The sequence below is a fragment of the Gastrolobium bilobum genome, unplaced genomic scaffold (genome assembly GCF_033153095.1).
Source record: "Gastrolobium bilobum isolate Gb01-03AN ecotype WA unplaced genomic scaffold, APGP_CSIRO_Gbil_v1 utg4229, whole genome shotgun sequence".
Lineage (NCBI taxonomy): Eukaryota > Viridiplantae > Streptophyta > Magnoliopsida > Fabales > Fabaceae > Gastrolobium > Gastrolobium bilobum.
In genome coordinates this window covers 23,542-45,302 of record NW_026898412.1, presented here as the reverse complement: position 1 = coordinate 45,302, position 21,761 = coordinate 23,542, and the positions used below count along the sequence as shown (strand labels likewise).

At 30.4% G+C, this 21,761-nt stretch overlaps 1 protein-coding gene across 1 annotated transcript; it reads left to right on the top strand.

Annotated features, from left to right (window-relative positions):
- Positions 1-9,933: 9,933 nt before the first annotated feature.
- LOC133315998 (peroxidase A2-like) lies at positions 9,934-14,053 on the top strand. Its single transcript, XM_061517683.1, has 4 exons — positions 9,934-10,162; positions 11,264-11,455; positions 12,923-13,088; positions 13,451-14,053. Exons 1-4 carry the CDS (start codon positions 9,944-9,946, stop codon positions 13,930-13,932), a joined length of 1,059 nt encoding a protein of 352 aa, XP_061373667.1. The 5' UTR covers positions 9,934-9,943; the 3' UTR covers positions 13,933-14,053.
- The last annotated feature ends 7,708 nt before the right edge of the window (positions 14,054-21,761 follow it).

Below are 21,761 nucleotides of genomic sequence, written 5' to 3'. Positions count from 1 at the left end.
GCCATGTAGTTGATAACATGTTTCAACTGTATGATTGCTTCTCCCACAGTGAGTGCATATGCGGTTGGTTTGAGATCTACCACCAAAGTTTCTACCACGTCCTCTACCAGTGAACCTTCCTCCATAACTAGGATTTCCTCTTCGATAGCTTGATGGTGTATTTGTCACATGGAAAATCGATGACTGACTTGTATCAGTGACATGACTGTCCAATTTGAACTGTCTTTCTTGTTGAGAAACAAGTGAAAAAGATCTATTTATGTTTGGCAGTGGACTTATCAACATGATTTGAGATCTTACAGAAGCAAATTGCTCATTCAATCCTCTTAAAAATCGTATAACTTGTTCTTGTTCACGATATTCCCTCATCCTTGTGATAGCTCCACATACAGATGGAACTGCACAGACACAATTAGGAAGAGGTTTAAGGTTATCTAATTCATCCCATACCGTTTTGAGATGTGTGTAGTAGTCAGTGACAGATCTGTCTCCTTGATTCAGACGAAAAGCTTCTTCCAGCAAATCTGATATACGAAACACATCTCCTTGAGAAAATCGTTCTTGTAAATCAAGCCAAGCATCACGAGCATGCTCTATCCATATGATTGATTTCACTATGGATTCAGATATGGATCTTTGAATCCAGGCCATCACCATTGTGTCACATCGTTGCCATGCTGCAAACGTAGGTTCATCTCGATCCGGTGCAGGAATGCTTCCATCAATGAAGCCTAGCTTATTTTTAGAAATCAATGCTACTTTCATTCCTCGAGCCCAGGAATGATAGTTTTCACCATTCAGAGGTGGTGAAACTAAAACTAACGCAGGACTCTCATTTGGATGTAGAAACAAAGGATGAGAAGGATTTGTTTGTGGATCTGGAATCACAATAAGGTTTGCCATGGTAATGATCGTGAATCTGGTTGAGAAGAAAAACGATGAAGAAAGGATGACTGGAAAACGAAAATCTTCAAAGCAGAGTACCAGAGCTCAGTGTGAGCTCTGATACCATGTAGAAATGGAAAAGTTCCTCATTCTCATTTAATTCATTTCAATGAATCGCATGTCACTATTTATATTACAATGTAAGGCATGAAGGAAGCTACAACACTAATTAACAGATCCTAACTGACTAACAAACCATAACAAACTCAACAACTAACGGTTTGTCTATTATGATTGGTCCCACGTGGCTTAGTGTCATGTGAAACTCGGAAGTTGTTTTGTGTGGGATGCGTTGGGCCTGGATCCGTTGGGCCAGAATTTGATGACTCTGGTAAGATGTATAACTGAACTTGAAGTTCAAAATATCATTAACTTGCAAACTTTAGCAAGACAAATGCCAAATGTGTTTATTGATCACAAATGAGTGACTAAAATGAATAATTCGCTTGTAGTGGAGAATTTAATGAGATAAAATATGTTTGAGTCTAGTTGTAACATCCCCGTTTGCAACCGATTAATTATCATGCATATGGTTCAAAACATTACATAATTAAAATACCTAAGCGGAAGACTTACTTAAAATTAGCAAAGTTACATTGTAAAAATAACGAATAAACTTTTTCTTTTCTATTGTCTTTACATATTACCAGACATAATTCATTTTTAATTTATAATTATTTGTACAGTCTCGTACACTTTACACTTAAATATCGAATGACCATTCTTGACAGTCAACCTTTATCCAAATACGATATCTTATACCATTCCGGATAAAACACAAGGATATCGTAACTGCTGTAAAACAGGTAGTCTGTGATCAATTCCCATCAATTATACAATACCTAAAAAATAGCAAAGTTCAATCCAATAATCATACAAAATATGGCTCCATGCCATTTCTGATATCAACGTATACATTATACACATAAATGCATATCCACATACATATAATGATCCTAAAATTCATACATACATATACGTCTCCCCAACATTTACAACATATTAACAAATACCAAAAAGAGACTATACACAAACATGACCACACGTCATGCTACTAAAAAAAGATACAGATATCCTCTAAACAAAGAATCAGAACATATGTACATATACCTAGATGTCAGCTAATTCGCCAGACACTCTAGTCTTGAGCAACTCCCTATCCCTTCGTAGGATCACCTGCTGCTAATGAAGTACTTGAAATGTAAGCCCACAAATAGTGCGAGATTTCAACAATCTCAGTAAACTCAAGGTTTATAGAGAATTATCCAACCACGAGTTCACTTACTGTATGAACGGTCAGATAACATAACACAGAAGAAATCGTATAGCATTATAACATAATTGCAAACTTATACTATATCTGGAAGCATAAGTCCTTCCTTAGATAATCCATATATCCTTTCCAAGAGCATATATCCTCAAGGAAAGTTTTACGATACTTACTAGTTTAATAGAATTTCTGAGAACAGACATTCTTACAAAACCAACAACCGTAATAAACACAATCTTAGTGAACGTAACATAACTAAATAAATCAAAATATAACATAGCAAATCATAGCAGAATTAAAACAAACAGAACAAACATAAGATCAATTAACATAACAAAATAATACATACTACAACGAAATTGAACACAACTTACCAAATCGAAACATAACGTAATAACTTAACATAATCAAACGGAACTTAACATAACCGAATATAATACTGTAACCGAACATAACATAACCAAACTTAACATAACAGAATCAATATTACACCTTAACATAGCAGACATAACATACGTAACTTGACATAATGTAACATAACACACTGTATCATATTAGAACGTACCTGAACCAAGTTGGACATAAAACTCATAACAGTCAAAACTGATTAAATCAATAGAATAGACTTAACCGAACTTAATTGGGACATAAGAAACATAACACATTAGAACAAATCCTAGCATAACATAAGAACATAATAGATCCGACTATATCAAATCACGTAATAACATAACATAACATAACTCTGAGTATCATAATACCCATGGAGCCATAACATAATCTCCTAGTAACATAGTACTTAGGAGTCATAACATAATCTCCTAGCAACATAGTATTCACAGTCATAACATAATCTCCGAGCAACATAGTACTCATGGAATCATAACATAATAGCACTGAACATATAACAAACAATTATTAGAACCCAAAGTCCTTACGGTAGTTAACATAATCCCTAGGATCATAGGGTCATACAAAGAATAACAGTGCCTATCAAAACATACATCATCAACGTATTTGTCAGACATAACAAACGTAATTATCATACTTATTAGACATACTTATCAGACTTGACACACAGAATCAAACATAATATATCATCTTCAATCCAACGTTATAACTTAAATATATAAATCTTGAATACACAATTTAATGTACACAAATCCTATTATCATATATGGCTTATCCCAACAGATTATACCCTAGCCGAAGCTACAACTGTGTACTTAACTTATAGTTAACACATTCAACTGTCAAACATTCTTATTAAACCTATATATATTATACCGATTCATACATGTCTTATAATCTTATCACATGCCTTATTCACATATCTTAATCATATACCAGACTATATAATACATAACTTATTCTGAAACATATTTCATAATCATATATCATAAATCATATGAACACAACTATGTTAAGTATCCAACAAGCCATAATTACAGACACACAGATATCAGAACCATGATCCCACTGGACCTTGGTGGAACAGAATAGGAGGATAAACCTCCTTAACCCACGAGCTTACCTGGAATTAGCTTTCCTTCCAACTTGCTTAGGTTCCAAGAAAACTATCCAAGCACCATTGATCCCCAAAATCACCTATTAAAGAATAGCATTGATCTTCTTAATTCAATTCTCACGATTTATAACTGATTATATACAAAAGAATATCATTAACCATCCATGACATATTACTTGTAAATGAAGAAATCTACATTCTTTTATGTATCTTTCGAAATCCTCATTAGATGGTTCAAATGATAAGACATACACTTTAAATTACCAATTCATGGCATCCAAACAAGTCTTAACTTTAATTTCATTAATTCGTAAAAATCTTACATAACAAGTATTAACCCATTTACTAGGTTAACTTAGATTTTCAACCCTAACACACTTATTACTCCTTTACTTATGCTTGATACATATTTCCTTATATTTTCTTAACTTACGAATCAAAATCTAGGTCATATAACCTAACCTTGGCCGAACCTACCACAAGCCAAAACCATTATTTAATTCGTCTTCATATAATCATAACATAACTAATTACTTCTTAATTGTCAAGCCACTTAACTTACATAAACATATCATAGACATCTTCCTTATACTTAAACATGACATAGCCGAAAAATCATCTTACATTCGGCCACTAAATCCTATCATTTTATATGGTTACTAGATTAACCCATTCAATACTTATTTGATCAAGAAGTCGTACTTAGTATCAATTTGCATTTCTTACAATTTTAAATTAGAGAAAAATATTTCTGCAGTTAATACAAATAAGTTATCTGCATTTACTCCCAAAACAACGTCGTTTTAGGATTGAAAAATTAAAAAATTATAATTATAAAGACTATAATAACCCTGAAATAAATTAAAATTATCAAAACATCATGATTTCTGCCCCAAAATCACGTCGTATTGGGCTTACTGCAGATAACTTATCTGCAGTGACTACAGAAAAAGTGAACCCTTAAAATTATTATCTTTAAACATGAATAATTCTTACAAAATGGAATCAGGAGCCTTAAATGCTTTAGTCACCAACTTAGTGTTCAATTTATAATATACATAACTGTAACCTCACAATTATACTTAGACATATAATTAAATCCACCAACCACACCACTTTCATGATGTTGGCCAAAATCCATATATATTGGTTCCATGAATTAGACACTTTTCCATTGATCCTTAAGTGATCCATTCATCACCATAAGACTTAACATACCCTATTCTTAATGACAAACCATATAAACAACCTCAAACCCTTTTTTTTTTTATAAAAAAGGTCGAGGCATCACATAAAGAGAAAATACTTGAATTTGTCAAACTTCCAACCATAGGATTATGTTATAGTCAATTTTAATTCATCTATAACTTATTAAAACATCCTTATAGCCTTATAAAATCCCTTCCATGTACCTTATAAAATCTAGGGCTGAAATACCCTAATATTTTTTACCAATCTTTCTTACCACTTGTCATCAATTTTCATCACTTAAAACATCATAAAACTATTTCAATTTTATGATTTCACATAGGCAATTATACGAACACATGGTCTACATATTTAAACCTACATAGGCTGATCCATATTGTGTTTTCAAGGATAACCTATTTTTCGATTTTTCAATCCTTTTCATAGAAGAATTCATCAACCAACAATAATGAGTCATAATCAAGACAAACCCCTAACATGTCATCATCTCAAACCTCCATGGAAAATCATCAAACACACACATAAAACCCGATTTCCATATTTATATAGAGCCGTGGAAGAAGATGTTTCATACCTTAAATGGCTTCTCTAGAAGCTAGAGAACATTCTCCAACAAGAAGACTTCAAAAATAACCTATTAAACCATCTTGGGAAGCAAAGGGGCTCCACCAATGGAGGAAAATATCTCTCAAGATAAAGTTTCTTACAAAGAACTCTCACTTAGAGTTTATTCTCAAGACCTTACTCTTCAATTTTCATTTAGAAGTCATGACCTAAATCTAAGTGTTTAGTTGAGTTCTAGCTTTCCCTTCATCCAAAAGGAGCTCTCGGCATTCAAGAAGCAATGGAGAGGAAAGAAATGAGTATATAAAGAGGCAACTGACTTGAAGCAAGGAAGTTTAAAAAAGTTACATGAATTTTGACTTTTCAAAGTTATATAAAATTCTATTGGTTATTAACTTTACAAACTTTGACTCATTTTTATCTATTTTTCTAGACATAAATAGATGAAACTAAGATCACTTAAAGTTCATAGAATTTTCTAAATAATTTAATTATAACATTCAATTCGAGTTTGAACCAAATCTTGTCTATTTACAAAATAGTTCTAAACCTTCACCATAATGGCATATCATACAAAATAGTCCTATATCATTCACATCATTGAGTATTAAATGACTTGCTTGGCATGAATGGCATTTTTACTCACAATATCATGTCCCTCACATGATTGATTTTCCATCAATTGCATAAAAGGCTTGTTTTAATCCATAATTTACAAATCTTTCTTGCCAAAGCTTATAAAACCTACTAATCATATGGCATTTTTAAATCTTAAAGGTATGAGTTATTATAATAGTCAACGCCGGAAGGGTGAATGACCTCCAGGGACTAAAGACATAACTCCGCGAAAAAATAAAAATAAGTCAGGCATCGCGTTCCTTGAAGAGGTTAATCCCGAAGAAGCGAACCCGGTGAAATAAGTGTAGCTGCTAATGACTACAATTCCTGAATAGGAAATGGCCAAATCTGAATGTCTTGGAAACGACGAAGATTTCGTTGATGCTCACATAAAAGTTGCAATATACTATAGTAATATAGGAGAAAAATATAATAAAACGATAATTGTCGTCGATGACTCATTTTCCTTCTCAATAGCTCTTGTTGTCTCAAGAGATAATTTGGATCCAGAAACCAAAACCATTCAAGAATGCCAGAAGCATACAGATTTGAATGAATGGAAGGAGGCAATTAAGGTAGAACAAGGGTTTTCGTAGAGACTCGACATCAACTATGATGTTTCTTATTCTCTCATAATGGATTTTATTACGTTTTGGTTACTTGATCAGTGTGGCAATTATGAAGCATCTTGAGATGCATTTGATGGACATCGTGACTACAATGTAATTTGACGGTGATATTTATATGAAAATCCTTGAAGGATTTCCTATATCACATGTGGGAAGAATGAAATTCACAACATGTTTAGCATCAAGCTGCAAAGATCATTGATGGTGGTCTCAAACATATTATTATCTCGGCACACAAATCGTGCATCTTCCAAAAATAGTTATTTTATTTCACCAATGTTACTATATAAGTGCCCCAATGATGATCAGTTCAATAGAAGTGAATGTAGATCCATTTAGATCAAACGAAACTAATGAGAAAGGATTAGGACCTGAAGCTCCTAATCTTAAGTGTCATAGGAACACTATTATACTCTGCAAGATGTAACAAGCCTAATATTGTATTTGTAGTAAAAGTTCTATCTAGACATAGTGTTATCCCTTAAGATATTGGAATGACTTTAATCATATTTTGGTTATCTTCAAGAACCTATCCATGATATGGAGATTTTACATTGGTAGAATATTTTGATGCAAACTATATGACATGAATCTCTTTGTGGAAGAAAATCAATGAAATAAAGCTTTTTGTATACAAGTGGATTGTGATAATTAAATTACAAATGAAGACTAGTGTCTGGCTCATCTCTCACACCTATGTCTTGAGGATTTTGATCCACTTGTCCCATGGGCAAACCAAGCTCTGGCACCATGCTTATTATCTAGTCGATCAATTACTTGACATTTGATGTAGACATTATCAACTGTCTTGCCTCCAGAGTCATGAGTCCTTTTTCTACTGCATGGTCTAAAAATGTTAGTAAACCATCATAAAATAAATTAACATTTAATAAACCTAATGGTTTTTTTATGAATGTTCATATTTGCCTATGATATAATGTTGGAAAAGGTTTCCAACATTCCTAATCCTCCAGGTAATGCAATGAAAGCATTGGCATATTGAAGCATATACCACATTCGCTTATGCATGATTTGTACCTATGGTATAAGCAAATGTGTTAGGATCATTTGAATGTTGTAGTCTAATGCCCATAACATGGCTTCCTCCTTTAGCGGCAGTCAGTGCAACACTTCTCCTTAAGCCTTGTAGCCTTCCTCCATAAACGAGGTTAATGCCCCTAGCAGTTATTTCTTTTGCAAGATCATTAGTTGCCTCATCATACACTTATACATTTCCCAATTTTGTTCCACCAATGACACACACACACACACACACACATATAATAGGGTTATATTGATAAAAAAATTTTTTATAAACTTACAAATTACATTATATCTGACCGGTAACACTCTACTAAAGAGTTTCTTACCGGTCATACATAGTGTAGTTTGTGTGTGTGTGTGTGTGTATATATATACATACATATATAACAGACTTTAAACTCCTTCTAAAGATGGTACTAGGAAAGATATCAATAACGATTATATCATACTCTTGCAATTTTCATTATCTGAATATAATTAATTTTACTTTATCTGATTATTATTAATTTTACTTATATTTTTTATATAATAATTTATGACTGCACACGTATGCGAGGTTACGACTTGGCATTGTTAAGAAAACCGGACCAACCCGGCCGGGTCGACCCGGGAATCGGTAAACCGGTCATATAACCGGTCCGATTGAAGCAACAGACCAGCCATGCATCAGAACCGGTGGACCCGGTCTGACCCAGCCGATTTTCATGAAAACCGGTGACCCCACTCGGTCCAAAAAAAAATCATAATGGACATATTTGAATATTTGTTTGTTTATTGACTTACATAAGTTATGTATCTATAACACTAATATTATCTCAATTATGCACTATGCAAAAAAATTTGATTTGATTTATAATTAGAGATGTCGTTTTCTGAACCTAAAGTCCCGTATCACGATCATTATATTTTTGTTTGATCCTTTATTGGATAATAATATGTGATTTATTATTTTTTAATTAAAATATTTGAAACTTTTATCATTTTTTTAGATATTTGAGCATATTTATAATTTTTTAATATAAATTATAAAATTGCATATAATTACCGGATCATGCGGTTGAACCAGTGACCCACTACGTCGACCGGGTCAATGACTGGGCCGATTTTGATAACATTACGGCTTGATGCCGAGGCGATGACGTGCACAAATGACATGAAGTATTATTAATTTTTCAATAGAAAAACTATGAACAGTCATGTTATTTATGCAAAAAAAATTTTTGAAAATATTCCAATCGGTTCATTGCTTCGCAACTAATTCGATTCGGGACGGGTCCAGGAATAAAGCTTTAAACATCTCCCAAATGTGGTACTAGGGAGATTCGAACACATGCTCTCACCCCCACCTGCTTAGCTCCGATGCGCTAATTGAGCTACCACCATTTGGTTTTATGCAAAAAAAAAAAAAAATTTACAATATATGAGTTGATATATTGTTTTATACTTACTCTTTATTTTATAGGATAATCTTAATTAAGTTTAGCTGAATTTTTCCACCTTAATTTTTAAATAGCATTTTTATTTTTTCTAGTCACGAATAAGAGGAATAATTCTCTGATGTATCATCCATATCAATATGTAATCAAGTTATGTGGGACGATGTTAACTGTTTATTAATTTAATAAATTAATGGTGATATATAACGATAAACAGTGAGAAATAATAATCGTTTATTTGCCTATAAATAATTAAGTTCGTCTTGGATGACGGATGATCTTGGACCAATATCGCGCGCTTACCATTTACTCCTTTTAATAATAGAAAAATATTTGTTATTTTAAATAATACAACTTTGTATTATTTTAAATTAAACGATTTGATTTTGGTGCAAAATTGATAATTTTTTATATTCTTTCTCCTTCATTTACTCTTTTTTCTAATTTTATGAAAAAGGGATAATGTAAAAAATTATCAAATATACACAAAAATAATGTCATTTCATTTTAATTATGTCATTTAAAATTATAAATATTTTTCTCATAAATATTATGAATAATTATTCCTTTTAATAAACAGTACCAACCATCAAATGCATTTAGGACATTGCATTCACTTGTCATTCACCTCCTATAAATAGAAGCTCGTATCCGCTTGTTCTCGCACCATCCTCATAATTGCAAAAATTAGAAAGAAAAAATGAATTCCCTTCGTGTCACTGCTATAGCCTTGTGCTGTGTGGTGGTTGTGCTCGGAGCACTACCCTTCTCAGATGCACAGCTAGATCCCTCGTTTTACAATAGTACATGTTCGAATGTTAGTTCAATTGTACGTCAAGTGCTCTCAAATGTTTCACAATCTGATCCTCGCATACTTGCCAGTCTCGTCAGGCTCCACTTTCATGACTGTTTTGTTCAAGTATGTATTCTTCATCTCGTTCCTTAACTCCTTTAATACTTGGTTCCACTACCAACACTTTTTTTCCTTCCATTTTTAAGTTAATCTTTCTTATTTTGATTTTTTTTTAACCGTTTTATTGATTATTCGATTAATCTAGTTCAAGTTACTCAAAATTACAAGGATGGAAAATTCCCCCTATCATGTTTTCAATATAGCACAACTTAAACTCGAAATCACTGGTTAAGTTGAAACAACTCGTGATAGTTAATTTTTTCCATGTCAATTACACAAAAAAGAAAAAAAAACAATTTATAAACTTTATTTTTGTTAGATAATTAAAAAGTATGGATTGATGGAAGAAAGAGGGTCGGAAGGGACATGATCCTCTCCCTCAATCCTCAGAACATTTCTTTAGAAATTTTAAATTTTTTTATTTAAAAAAAAGGTAATTAACTTAATGATTTGACCACGTTCATCAATTTTGGTGAGACTTTTGGCACTCCAAGCAATGAATCCTGTGCATCTGGCTCCACCACTCTTTATTATGTTATGTCAGTAAAAGTATCGCAGTTTGAAATGTTGAAATGTTTATATCGAGGACAAATGAAGCGTCTGGTATTTACGTATTTGGTATGAAACGAAAGGAAACTGAAGTAAGGAATATTTATTTATCATGTTTGATATGAATATTGTGAACAAAGTACCGGCAAATTTTTTTACGCGATATTTTCCTTTTGAACAAGGCAAAAAAAATTTCCACTTAACTTTTGATATTTTTTTTCCTTGATGTTTGATTTTCAAAAAATAACATTTGATTCACTTTTTTTAAAAAAAAACAACATTTTAATGATGACTCACTTGGCATATTCAAAAAATTAAGAGTATTTTGATAATTTCATTCAAATTTTCATCAATATTATACCATCAATCAAACATGATATCAGTAAAATTAATCTAATTTTTTCAAAATAAAAAAATTCCTACGAAATTCTTAACAATATTTTTTTCTCGATAAAAAAATATCTGCCCAGGAGAAATGAATTCTTACTTTGGGCTGAAATCTCTTGTTGATGAGAATTAACGCCAATGGAGTTGAATAATGTGCCATGCTTGTAACAGGGCTGTGATGCATCAATCTTGTTGAACGACACTGCTACGATTGTGAGTGAGCAAAGTGCAGGGCCAAATAACAACTCGATAAGAGGTTTGGATGTTATCAATCAGATCAAGACAGCGATAGAAAACGTTTGTCCTGGCATAGTTTCTTGTGCTGATATTCTTGCCCTTGCTGCTGAAATATCTTCTGATCTGGTATGTCTCCCATTCCTAGCTACCATAGAAATGAATTTCCACTATAACGTTGAATTCCATTACTAGCTATCTGGTTTATATAAGACATAAAGGAGAATCTTTTAAAAAATAAAAAATATTCAAAAAAATATAATATAAAATTATTAATATAATCTTCTCCCCGTAGTTTATTAGATTCATGAATTGATATTTTGTATTGTATCATAAATTCTTTATCCAGCTCATGACAAGTTTAATTCTTATCGTCTCGTTTTATTATTAAATAATTAAATTAATTGTGTATTATTCATTTTTCAAATTTTATATATTTTTGTAAAAGAAAATATAATATAAGATTATTAATATAACATTCAGTTTTTTAACAGTTTAGACTTTTGATTTAAAATAATAGTCCTACATATTTGATCCTGTAGAATCTGACCAAATATTATCAAACTGGAAAATGAATATTGGATAAGATGAGTCTTGTCCGTATATTCCTCACAGACGATTATTTATTCGGTTTGACTATTAGTTGATCAATTCATCTCATAACAATAAGTGATTAACTGTAAATTAATGAATGGTTAGATTAGTTTTAAAATCAATTAATTAGCCATTTGTGTAGAGGCTGTGCATTATTTGACTATTTGTCGGGACAAATAAGTATTAAAATTGTGATCTTTAACCAAATAAGAATAGCTCCATTGGCGCATCAAAGTTGAGTACATGGATAACAGCATGTGTTCATCTTTTTTATTATTATTTTTGTGAGGGTTTTAAAGTCTTAATCTTGGATCTGCCCCGAAGAAGATTACCTCACATGAAGAATATATGTGATTTATCAAAAAATAAATAAATTTATGATCCTTGTTCCTCTGCACCAAATAGTTGTGCAACGACTTTTGTAATGACAACAGTATGCATCACATTCGTTATGGGAAAGAAAAGGACACATATTATCTTTACCATTTCACTTTATACTTTTTTTTTTTTTTTGATATCCTAACATTTCACTTTACTTTTATTAAGAATAGGAATTTTTAGTGGGAAAAAAGTTGGGAAAAAATCGAGCGAATTTCTTTCTCGATGTTTTATACAATAGTTTTAGAATTTATGCCAAATTTGAATAGAAATTGAACAAAAAGGGATTTTTATGTATTCTTAAAATTTACTTTCCTTTTATTTTAATTTTCATCCTTTTTCAAAAATAAAAATCATTGATTTGTTTTTGGATCAATTTGATGGTCTCCTCTAAATTATGCTATTACGTGTACTATTTGACAATTTTAAAAGAATAAAGAAAAAAAACTGAGATGGAAGAATTAGTAGAAATAAATCATTATCAAGGATACAAATAAGTTTTTAATTATATATAGAATTTTAATTTTAATGAAAGGCATGCATGAATTGTCTTGTATATTTGTTCAAATTTTTTCTTTCTATTTTTGTCCTTCTCATATAGTACAAAATACAAATAATCGGCAGGCTAATGGTCCTACTTGGGAAGTTCCATTGGGGAGAAGAGATAGTTTAACAGCAAACAAAACTCTTGCAAATCAAAATCTTCCAGCTCCCACCTTCAACCTAACTCAACTTAAATCCGCCTTTGCTGTTCAAGGCCTCAACACTACTGATCTAGTTGCACTTTCAGGTATGAAATTTTTACTTTTCAGGAAGGAAAATGTTATATTGACAAAAAAAATTTCTTACAAACTTATAAATTACACTAAACTCTGACTAGTCATACACTCTTGATTAAAGTCTCACTAGTCAGATTTAATGTAATTTGTAAGTTTGTAAGAGAAAATTTTGTCAATATAACTCCTCCCTTTCAGAAATACACTTATTCTTAATAATTGATATAATTGTATCCAATGACTCACATAATTAATAAATTAAAATTAATAATTGTAAGTATGATCAATGATCAACAATGATAGTGCAACTTACGTAATCCGTCTATCAATAAATTATGGTATTGCATATTTGTGATTAAATAAGTTTCATTTTCAGGTGCTCATACAATTGGCAGAGCTCATTGCAGTGTTTTCGTGAACCGATTATACAATTTTAGCGGTAATGGCACTGCTGATCCAACTCTAAACACAACCCTCTTACAATCACTTCAAGTAATATGTCCCAATGGTGGAAATGGGACTAATCTCACCAATTTGGACCTAACCACTCCTGATATATTTGACTCCAATTATTATTCCAATCTTCAGCTTGAAAATGGTTTGCTTCAGAGTGACCAAGAACTGTTTTCCACAAGTGGTGCTGATACCATTAACCTAGTCAACAGTTTCAGTAGTAACCAAACTCTTTTCTTTGAAAACTTTGTGGCATCAATGATAAAAATGGGTAACACTAGTGTGCTAACTGGATCTGATGGAGAAATCCGAACACAGTGTAATTTTGTGAATGGGAATTCTTCTAGTTTGGCTACTCCAGTCACCAAAGATTCATCAGAGGATGGCATGGTTAGCTCAATCTAAATAAGTTAACAAAGGCTATTGTGAAAAATGAAAAGATTTGAGGTAACTAATAAAGAGTTCAATAGGCCCATAACATGCTATGTGCATGTGATGGATCGTTGGAACCGTTGTACTTTATGTTTTACGCTTAGCTCTATATTATGAGAATAATGAGTACTTTGATCGACATTGATCTGTTTGTACTTAATAGTTAATATTCATGATCTCTCTATTTCTTTAAAATCTCCTGTTATGGAAATTTCATTTTGGAATAATTGTGAAGCCGAAAAACTTGACAAAAAATTGTTCCACCATCGTTATTCCAATTGCAATTTCCAAACGTATGTTGAACATTTTGTCACTTGTGAACATCAAAACAAACGAAGGGCTACATATTGAAGTGATTGGGAAGGGTTTGGATTCAAGCAACTAATTGACTAATTAAGTTACAAAAGAAATGGATAATGCAAGCAATTTTTTAAGTGATGTGATGACGAAAGCGTACACATGGGGCAACAACTGAGTTGAAAACGTAATTAACTACAGTTTTTATTTCAATTCATGATGTGATTCCTTTGTAGATCTATTTCCTGAACCCTAACGTTTTTAAAATCGGAATCTTACCTAAAATTTGTAGATCATATAATCTCACTGTGTTTATGTTCTTGCTCGTCGATCCTATGCAATCTTGATTATGATCGATTTTATGTGCGATTTGAATCGGCCAAGGTGAGAAAATTGTACGATCCTACGTTTTATCTTGCGATTTTAACAACACTATCAAGAACTCAAACCATGCAATAATTAAAATTGATGTTGTTAATTATAAGAGAAACGCATTAGTTAGCAAGAATCAATTTGAGATTTTTATTCTTCAAATAAGATTAATTAAACGTGAAAGTTATTGTTAATTTTATATCAAAATACCAAGCATTAAATCACATTATTACCTCCAAGGAGATGCATCTACGTGAAGATTGATATGAAGTTGTGGGTTTCCCGATGAAACTTTAATAATTGTATAGGCTGCTTCATCCACCAAAAAAAATAATTGTATAGGCTGCTTTGGGATTTTGGAGAAAATAATATAAAAATTATATGTTATTACTTTAGAATTTGTTATAATAATAGTAAATTTAAATTAGATCATAAAATATACTATGTTTTACACTTCCATTTTAATTAATCATTGATTTAATATTATTAAGTATTTTAAAATATACCTATTGTTAATTATTAATTTCTTTTAATCTTTTTTGCTGGTTATTAACTAATTCTATATTATAGCAAATATTTTAAGTTTAATCTGTCACCACACAATATGATAATTGATGTTTTGATAGATAAAATAAGGGGAAAATATTTTTCCAGTTAATGCAGATAAGTTATCTGCATTTATTCCCTAAACGACGTCGTTTTGGTATTGAAATCTTAAATAATTATAAATATAAAGACTATTATAACACTGAAATAAATTAAAATTACAAAAACACCATGATTTCTGCCCCAAAATGATATCATATTGGACTTACTGCAAATAATTTATCTGCAATAACTGCAGAAAAAGCAAATCATATAAAATAATGGCTCAAATATCTTCTTAATCCACATAAATATACTTGAATTTTAATTTTAGTTTTTTTTTTTTGGAAGAATGGGATTTCTAAAATTTAAATTTTGATTTGGGTCTTTTATTTTATAAAAGTAAATCTTTCGATCTTTATTATTATTATAGATATGTTAATGCGAGCCAAGCTGATTCCTTACTTATTTAAGTAACATGCTACCCATTTACCAAAAAAAAAAAAAAAGTAACATGCTACCCTTTCACGGTATTCTTTATTACCGTGTCGGACACATTTTAAAAAAATAAAGGAAAATAGGGAAAAGAACTGATTAATAGAGAAATAAGCCAAGCAAACGGAGTGTGAGATGATTGATGGGTTAAAACCTAAATTAAGTGGTAATTAGCATTGGATGAATTAAATTAATTAAAGTTGAATTGAAATTCACTGGGGCAGTTAGCATTGAATTGAATTAAATTAATCAATTTTGAATTTTTTTTGCTATCCTAATCAATTTTGAATTTAACTAAAGCTTGAATATTATTAACAATAGGGAAATAGCTTGATCGCTTGCATATGATCTCGATTTTGAATTACTTATGAAACAATTTTTAAATAACTTATACGAATTCATAACATGGAGCGAATGGTATTCAATCAAAACGAAAATAAAAATAAAAATCTCAGCATTGTTTGCACCACCCTTACCAAGGAAATAACTCTTTTAAATTATATAAGTTAATTAGTTTATAAAGTATGGAAGTAAAAATGTATTTGTTATGGGCTCTTACTTTAGTAGGCCCAGGAAAAGGAAGTTAATATAAATAAAGGAAAGAGGCATTAATTATTACGAATGTTAATGCGACAACAACAACATGGTCACAAGGCATTCAGAAGAGGTAAAATCTATATGTATGAATATTCTCTCTATTACTGTTATATTATCATGATTGCGCAGACACACCACCACTTTGACAAAACGTCATTATTTCAGTGCACAATAATCTACCCTTAAAGGCATCTGATTCACATATACCTTATAGAGTGCTTAGATCCAAATAGACTACTCATTAATCTCTTACTAGATATCTTTGTCCTAAGGACATAACAGTATTAAATTTTAAATTTTAGTAGATTAAAATTACGATATATTCAAAATTAAATTAAAATAGATACATACATACTTAATTATTTTAAAAATAAGTTTAATTTAAAACAAAAACCTGCCCCGTTAACAAATACACTACATCGTGCAAGTGGGTATCAGCTTGGAGCTGCTAATTATACATATAATTAATTAATTGTTTAAGGCACAAAATCTCAGATGAGTTAGATCCTTTCTCTCTGTCCTTTCCATTTTGGCATTTTGTCCATTCCGATATGTTTTCCCTCAGGTGTGGCCGGGAAGCCCGGAGACTTTTGGTAGGGTAGTTGGTGAGATAGGTTTGTTCAGCCTTTGTTCCCCTTTGGATCTTTAGACCTAATTTATTTATATTAAGTGTGTTTTTATACTTATGTCGTAGGAGAGTAATTATTTTATGTTATAAAAAAAATTATAAGTGGGACCCATAGCTAAGAAGAGAAAAAAAAAAAGTGGTGGGATCCACCCCTCTTTTGTTTGTGTAGGAAAATTGTTTATCTTATATAAAATTTTGTATGAGATAAACATAACCTTTTTTATATTTAGTTAAAATGTTAGCTTTAACTTAATATTTTTATATTTAATTTAATTAAATAATAATTGATATAAGATTATGACTAATTAAGAAAATTCAATATATATGAAAGTGAAATGTGAAGGAATCAAATTTTAACGATTAGATTATTTATGAATATATGATTAAGAAAATATAAAGTTTATGACTTTCGCTAAATAAACATATGACCTTTGAATAATTTTTATTATTCATTTAAATCAAGATTATTTCCTCTCGCTTTTAAAGATATTTTTAAAATAAGAAAAAAATGCTTACGCTATACTATTTAATGTGTGACACATCTTATATAATATTGAAAATAATATTAAAACATGATAACCCATAAAATTTAAATAATGCACACACTAAATAAGATGAAGTAACATTTTTTTCCTAGTTTCATGAGCACATACGAATCTCTGCTCTCAGTTGACAACAGCAATCTAATTAAATAAATTGGTGAGTTATGTTCCCCAGCAAGAAATATTAATTAATGTAATTTGATCCATCTTACACGGATCTTGTAATAAATTATCGTGCTTCTCAACTCTATCCGAATTGGAATTGGATCTTCTAATATGAAAAGAAATATAATATGATTATAATATATGGAAAAATCATAACCATACAAAGATAAATCAATGCATATATTTTATAACTATTTATTTCAATATTTTTTCTTTCTCTTCATTTATTTTTAGTGACCAACATTTGATGGTTATAATTCCAGATAAGAGGATCCAGATCCAGATCCATAACCAAATAATGATGTTTAATTAGTGTGTATGGATTAGAGTCTTGCACATAATGATGTTTTCTTTATCGATATTTATTCTAAACTTTTTAAATATAGTTTTTGGTTTTAAAATTTCTTATGTTTTAGTTGATAAAATATCTTCTATACACAAATAAATTAAAGTGTGGGGCCAAAAAAAAAATTTCTCTCTTTTCTTCTTATATAACCCCACATTACTTCCAAATACTTTTATGTATACATGTAAGAGATAATTTTAATTCATACAAAATTTTAAACCCATAATTTTTCGTTCAAATAAAAATATGCAGCGTATTTTAAGAAAACTTTTGGGAAAATTTAAAAAAAAAAAACCTTTATGCTTTGGCTTTGAATTACTTATAGTCATATGTTTTTTACTCTTAATCATTTATTCCCCCATGGTTTTTCATCCAAAATCATTCTTAACACCATTAGAAACTTAACTAATCTACTTATTTTATCTTTCTTAGAATAAGAAAATAGATAGATGACAAAAAAGAAAAAATAGGACCAAATAATTTGGAAACTTAGAGTAGTTACGGAAAAGACTAAAAGTAAACAAGAAAAAAAAAAAAAGCAAATATGTTGAAAACTTACACCAATGACAAGAAAAGAATATAATTAAGTCACTAGATTGGTCTAGTGGTAATAATGAATTTGGGTAGGTTGTATTAGGTTATGTGTTCAATTCTCATTTGTATAAAAAAAGAATATTAATTAAAAAATAAAAATAATCTAAATCAAAAAGAAGAAAATAGACTGAAACAAAAAAAGAAAAAAATAAGACCAAAAATAAAACAAAAAAATAGAAGAAATAGTTTCCAACAAGTTTAGTTTTAATTTGTTTTCTATTTTTTCTTCTTTTTTGTCATCAGACTATTTTCTTCTTTTTGATTGAAATATGTTTGATCTTTTTTTCTTCTTATATTTTTTTTTCACTTTTAGTATTTTCTATCATTGTTAAAAGAGGAAGAAAAAATAAGATAAAAAGGAAAACAAATCAATGGTGGAAATTTTCAACATATTGATGCTATTTTTTTTGTGTATTTTTTTGTCCACTATTTATTTTTATTTTTTTATTTAGACGTATTTAATCCTTTTTTTCTATTTCTTTTTTGTCTTCATTTTATTTTCTTTTTTAGACTATTTTCTTTCTTTGTTTCTTTTTTAGTTTGTTATGCTACTGTTATAAATTTACAACATATTTGATCTTATTTTTTCGTCTTTTTTTCTCCTTCAATCTATTTTCTTCTTTTTGATATTGTCATATTTGATTTTTTTTTCTTCTATTTTCTTTTTTTGTCTTTTCTGTAAGTATTGCAAGTGTGTAGTATATTTGGTCTTATTTCTTCTTTTATTTTATTTTTTTCTCATAAGTCTATTTTTATTTTCTAAGAGTAAAATAGGGTGATTAGTTTAGTTTCTAACTGTGTTAATTATTAATTTGGATAAAAAAAACCATAAAAAATAAGTAATTAAAAACAAAATATAGGAATATAAGTAATTCAAAAAGCAAAAACATAGAATTTTTTTTAAATTTCTCAAGACTTTTTGTTTAAAAAGTCCGTGTAAGATGGATTTTTGCTCTGCTGCTTCCTCGAAGTCCTTGCCAAGCAAAGATGCAGCATGTTTTAATAAAAAATATTTTTTGTTTGAAACATCTCTAATTCTTTGTATTGATGGCTTATTTGAATGAGTTTCTAAAAAATGATTTTTTTTATATGATTCTTGAAAAAATTACTTTAAATAAGTAATAATTATTTTATGTTTGGATACGCAATTTGAAAAAATTAAATTAAATCTTTGAATAGCCCCTCTACGTTGTAAGAACCTTTTTGTCAAAAAAAACTCAAAAATTAATTTTTGAAAAGAAGGAGAAGACAATTTATACTTTTTCCAGTGCTACATCTTTTAAAAAAAATTATTATCCTATGCTAACAAATGTCGAAAATACTTATTTAATAAAAAAAGAAAGGTATTTTTTTTTATCGATTATAAACTACAATGTGAAACTAATGACTCGAGTCATTATTTGATTATATAAACTGATATTCCAAACCGCCAAACCCCTCCCCCCACCCCACCCCCAAAAAAAAAAACAAAAAAAAAGTAGTATCATAAAAAAATAATTAAGTTTCAAAAAAGAATTAATGTTCCATATTTTTTTTTATCTCTCTTCTCTTCACATGGTTCATATGGACCTGATCAGACCAATATAATATGGGTTGGCCAATGTGTATCGAGCCTAATCACACACGGTTGAGGTGAGAAGACTTTGGGTTGGGTTGTCTGTTTTCTGGGCTTGTGGTAGTTGGAGCATATGTGATGAGTATGATTCTCTCTTAGCCGATGATCCTGGCTGGGGTACCTGCAATGACACTCTGACGCTCAAGTCAGTATCAGAGTCAAGTTTATGTGATATTCTTACTGAATTATATTATCATACCTGGGCATGTACCCTGTGTTTATATAGTGAATTTGATGCCGCCTTTGATAGGCGGTATGACGTCTGATTGGATATTTGGGCTGCAGGTTCAGCTGGTGCTTCCTTAGCCTTATCTCATTATGTCAGACTATCTTGATAGAGTGGTGGCAAGATAGTGAATCCGATGCCGCCTTTGATAGGCGGTATGACTTCTGATTAGTTATTTGGGCTGCAGGTTCAGCTGGTGCTTCCTTAGCCTTATCTCATTATGTCAGGCTATCTTGGTAGAGTGGTGGCAAGCTGGTGCTGTTTTCTGTTTATTTGTTTAGTAGCGCGATGGATCTTTATTGGTTCCTTTGATCGCTTCCTTATCTCTGAAGTTATGTTGGTCGCGGTTTAGGCGCGATGGTATCGTCGCGCCCTCCTACGCGCGATTTTGAGGACATCGCGCCTTGTGAGTTTGGGCCTTGTTCTGTGGATTTTGGCCTTTGATGAGCCTATTGTATTTTATTCAGATCAGGACCCAATATACTTTTATATATCAGTAGGAGATAAAATTATTTTCTACAACTTGAGAAACATTAATCCCTTAAAAAATTAGTATTTTTCAATAAAATTCATTTTTTATTCAAATAGTTTTTTCAAACAAAATTTTCGTTACCATCCAAGACAGTGTTAGAGTAACTTGAAGTAGTTATTATACGATTATTTTCGGAGAGGGACGATATTAATTATCTATCCTCAAGGAGTTTGAAAGTCTTCAAATAAACGTCCGCAAGACTTTTAGAAATGTTTTGAATGTTGTTTAAGCAATAAATAATTAATAAGAAAATTAACAAGTTCAAATACAAGCGGTACATACATACCATGGAAGCTTCTTATATAATGTTATAATAATCAATATATCGAGAAAGTTATATTTACAAAATTTTTGTTTACAAACTATACTATATAGTAGGGGTATAGTACATTCTAGCACACAATATATTACCCGTAGTACATAGTGTAGTTTATAAGAGTTTGTAAAAAAAAAAAATTGTGAATATAACACTTCCCATAATCAATAACTTTGACCGTTCTCAATTTGGGATGTGTCAATTGCAGTTTTGAACTGCACCTCTTCTAGTTAGTAATTTAATGGTTATAAAATAGCATATCATGTTTATTTTAATTTTAATATTTTATCATAAAATAATAACTTTTTAAAGGTTAAATTTTTTTTACAATTTATTAAAAATGCAAAGGATTGTCATCTCCGAATTTCTCTACCTCATTTGTTGTATCCCATTCATCTTTAATGTTATGTCATTCATATAGAATATTTAGTTTGATTTCGGTAGGGCACAACATGTGCATTTATTAGGATCGCAATATCTGCATAAATTAGA

Excerpts from the sequence above, each read along its gene's own strand:
- LOC133315998 (XM_061517683.1), top strand. The coding sequence starts at position 9,944 with ATGAATTCCCTTCGTGTCACTGCTATAGCCTTGTGCTGTGTGGTGGTT. Across the intron at positions 11,456-12,922 it reads CTGAAATATCTTCTGATCTG|GCTAATGGTCCTACTTGGGA; the intron begins GTATGTCTCCCA and ends AATAATCGGCAG. Across the intron at positions 13,089-13,450 it reads TGATCTAGTTGCACTTTCAG|GTGCTCATACAATTGGCAGA; the intron begins GTATGAAATTTT and ends TTTCATTTTCAG.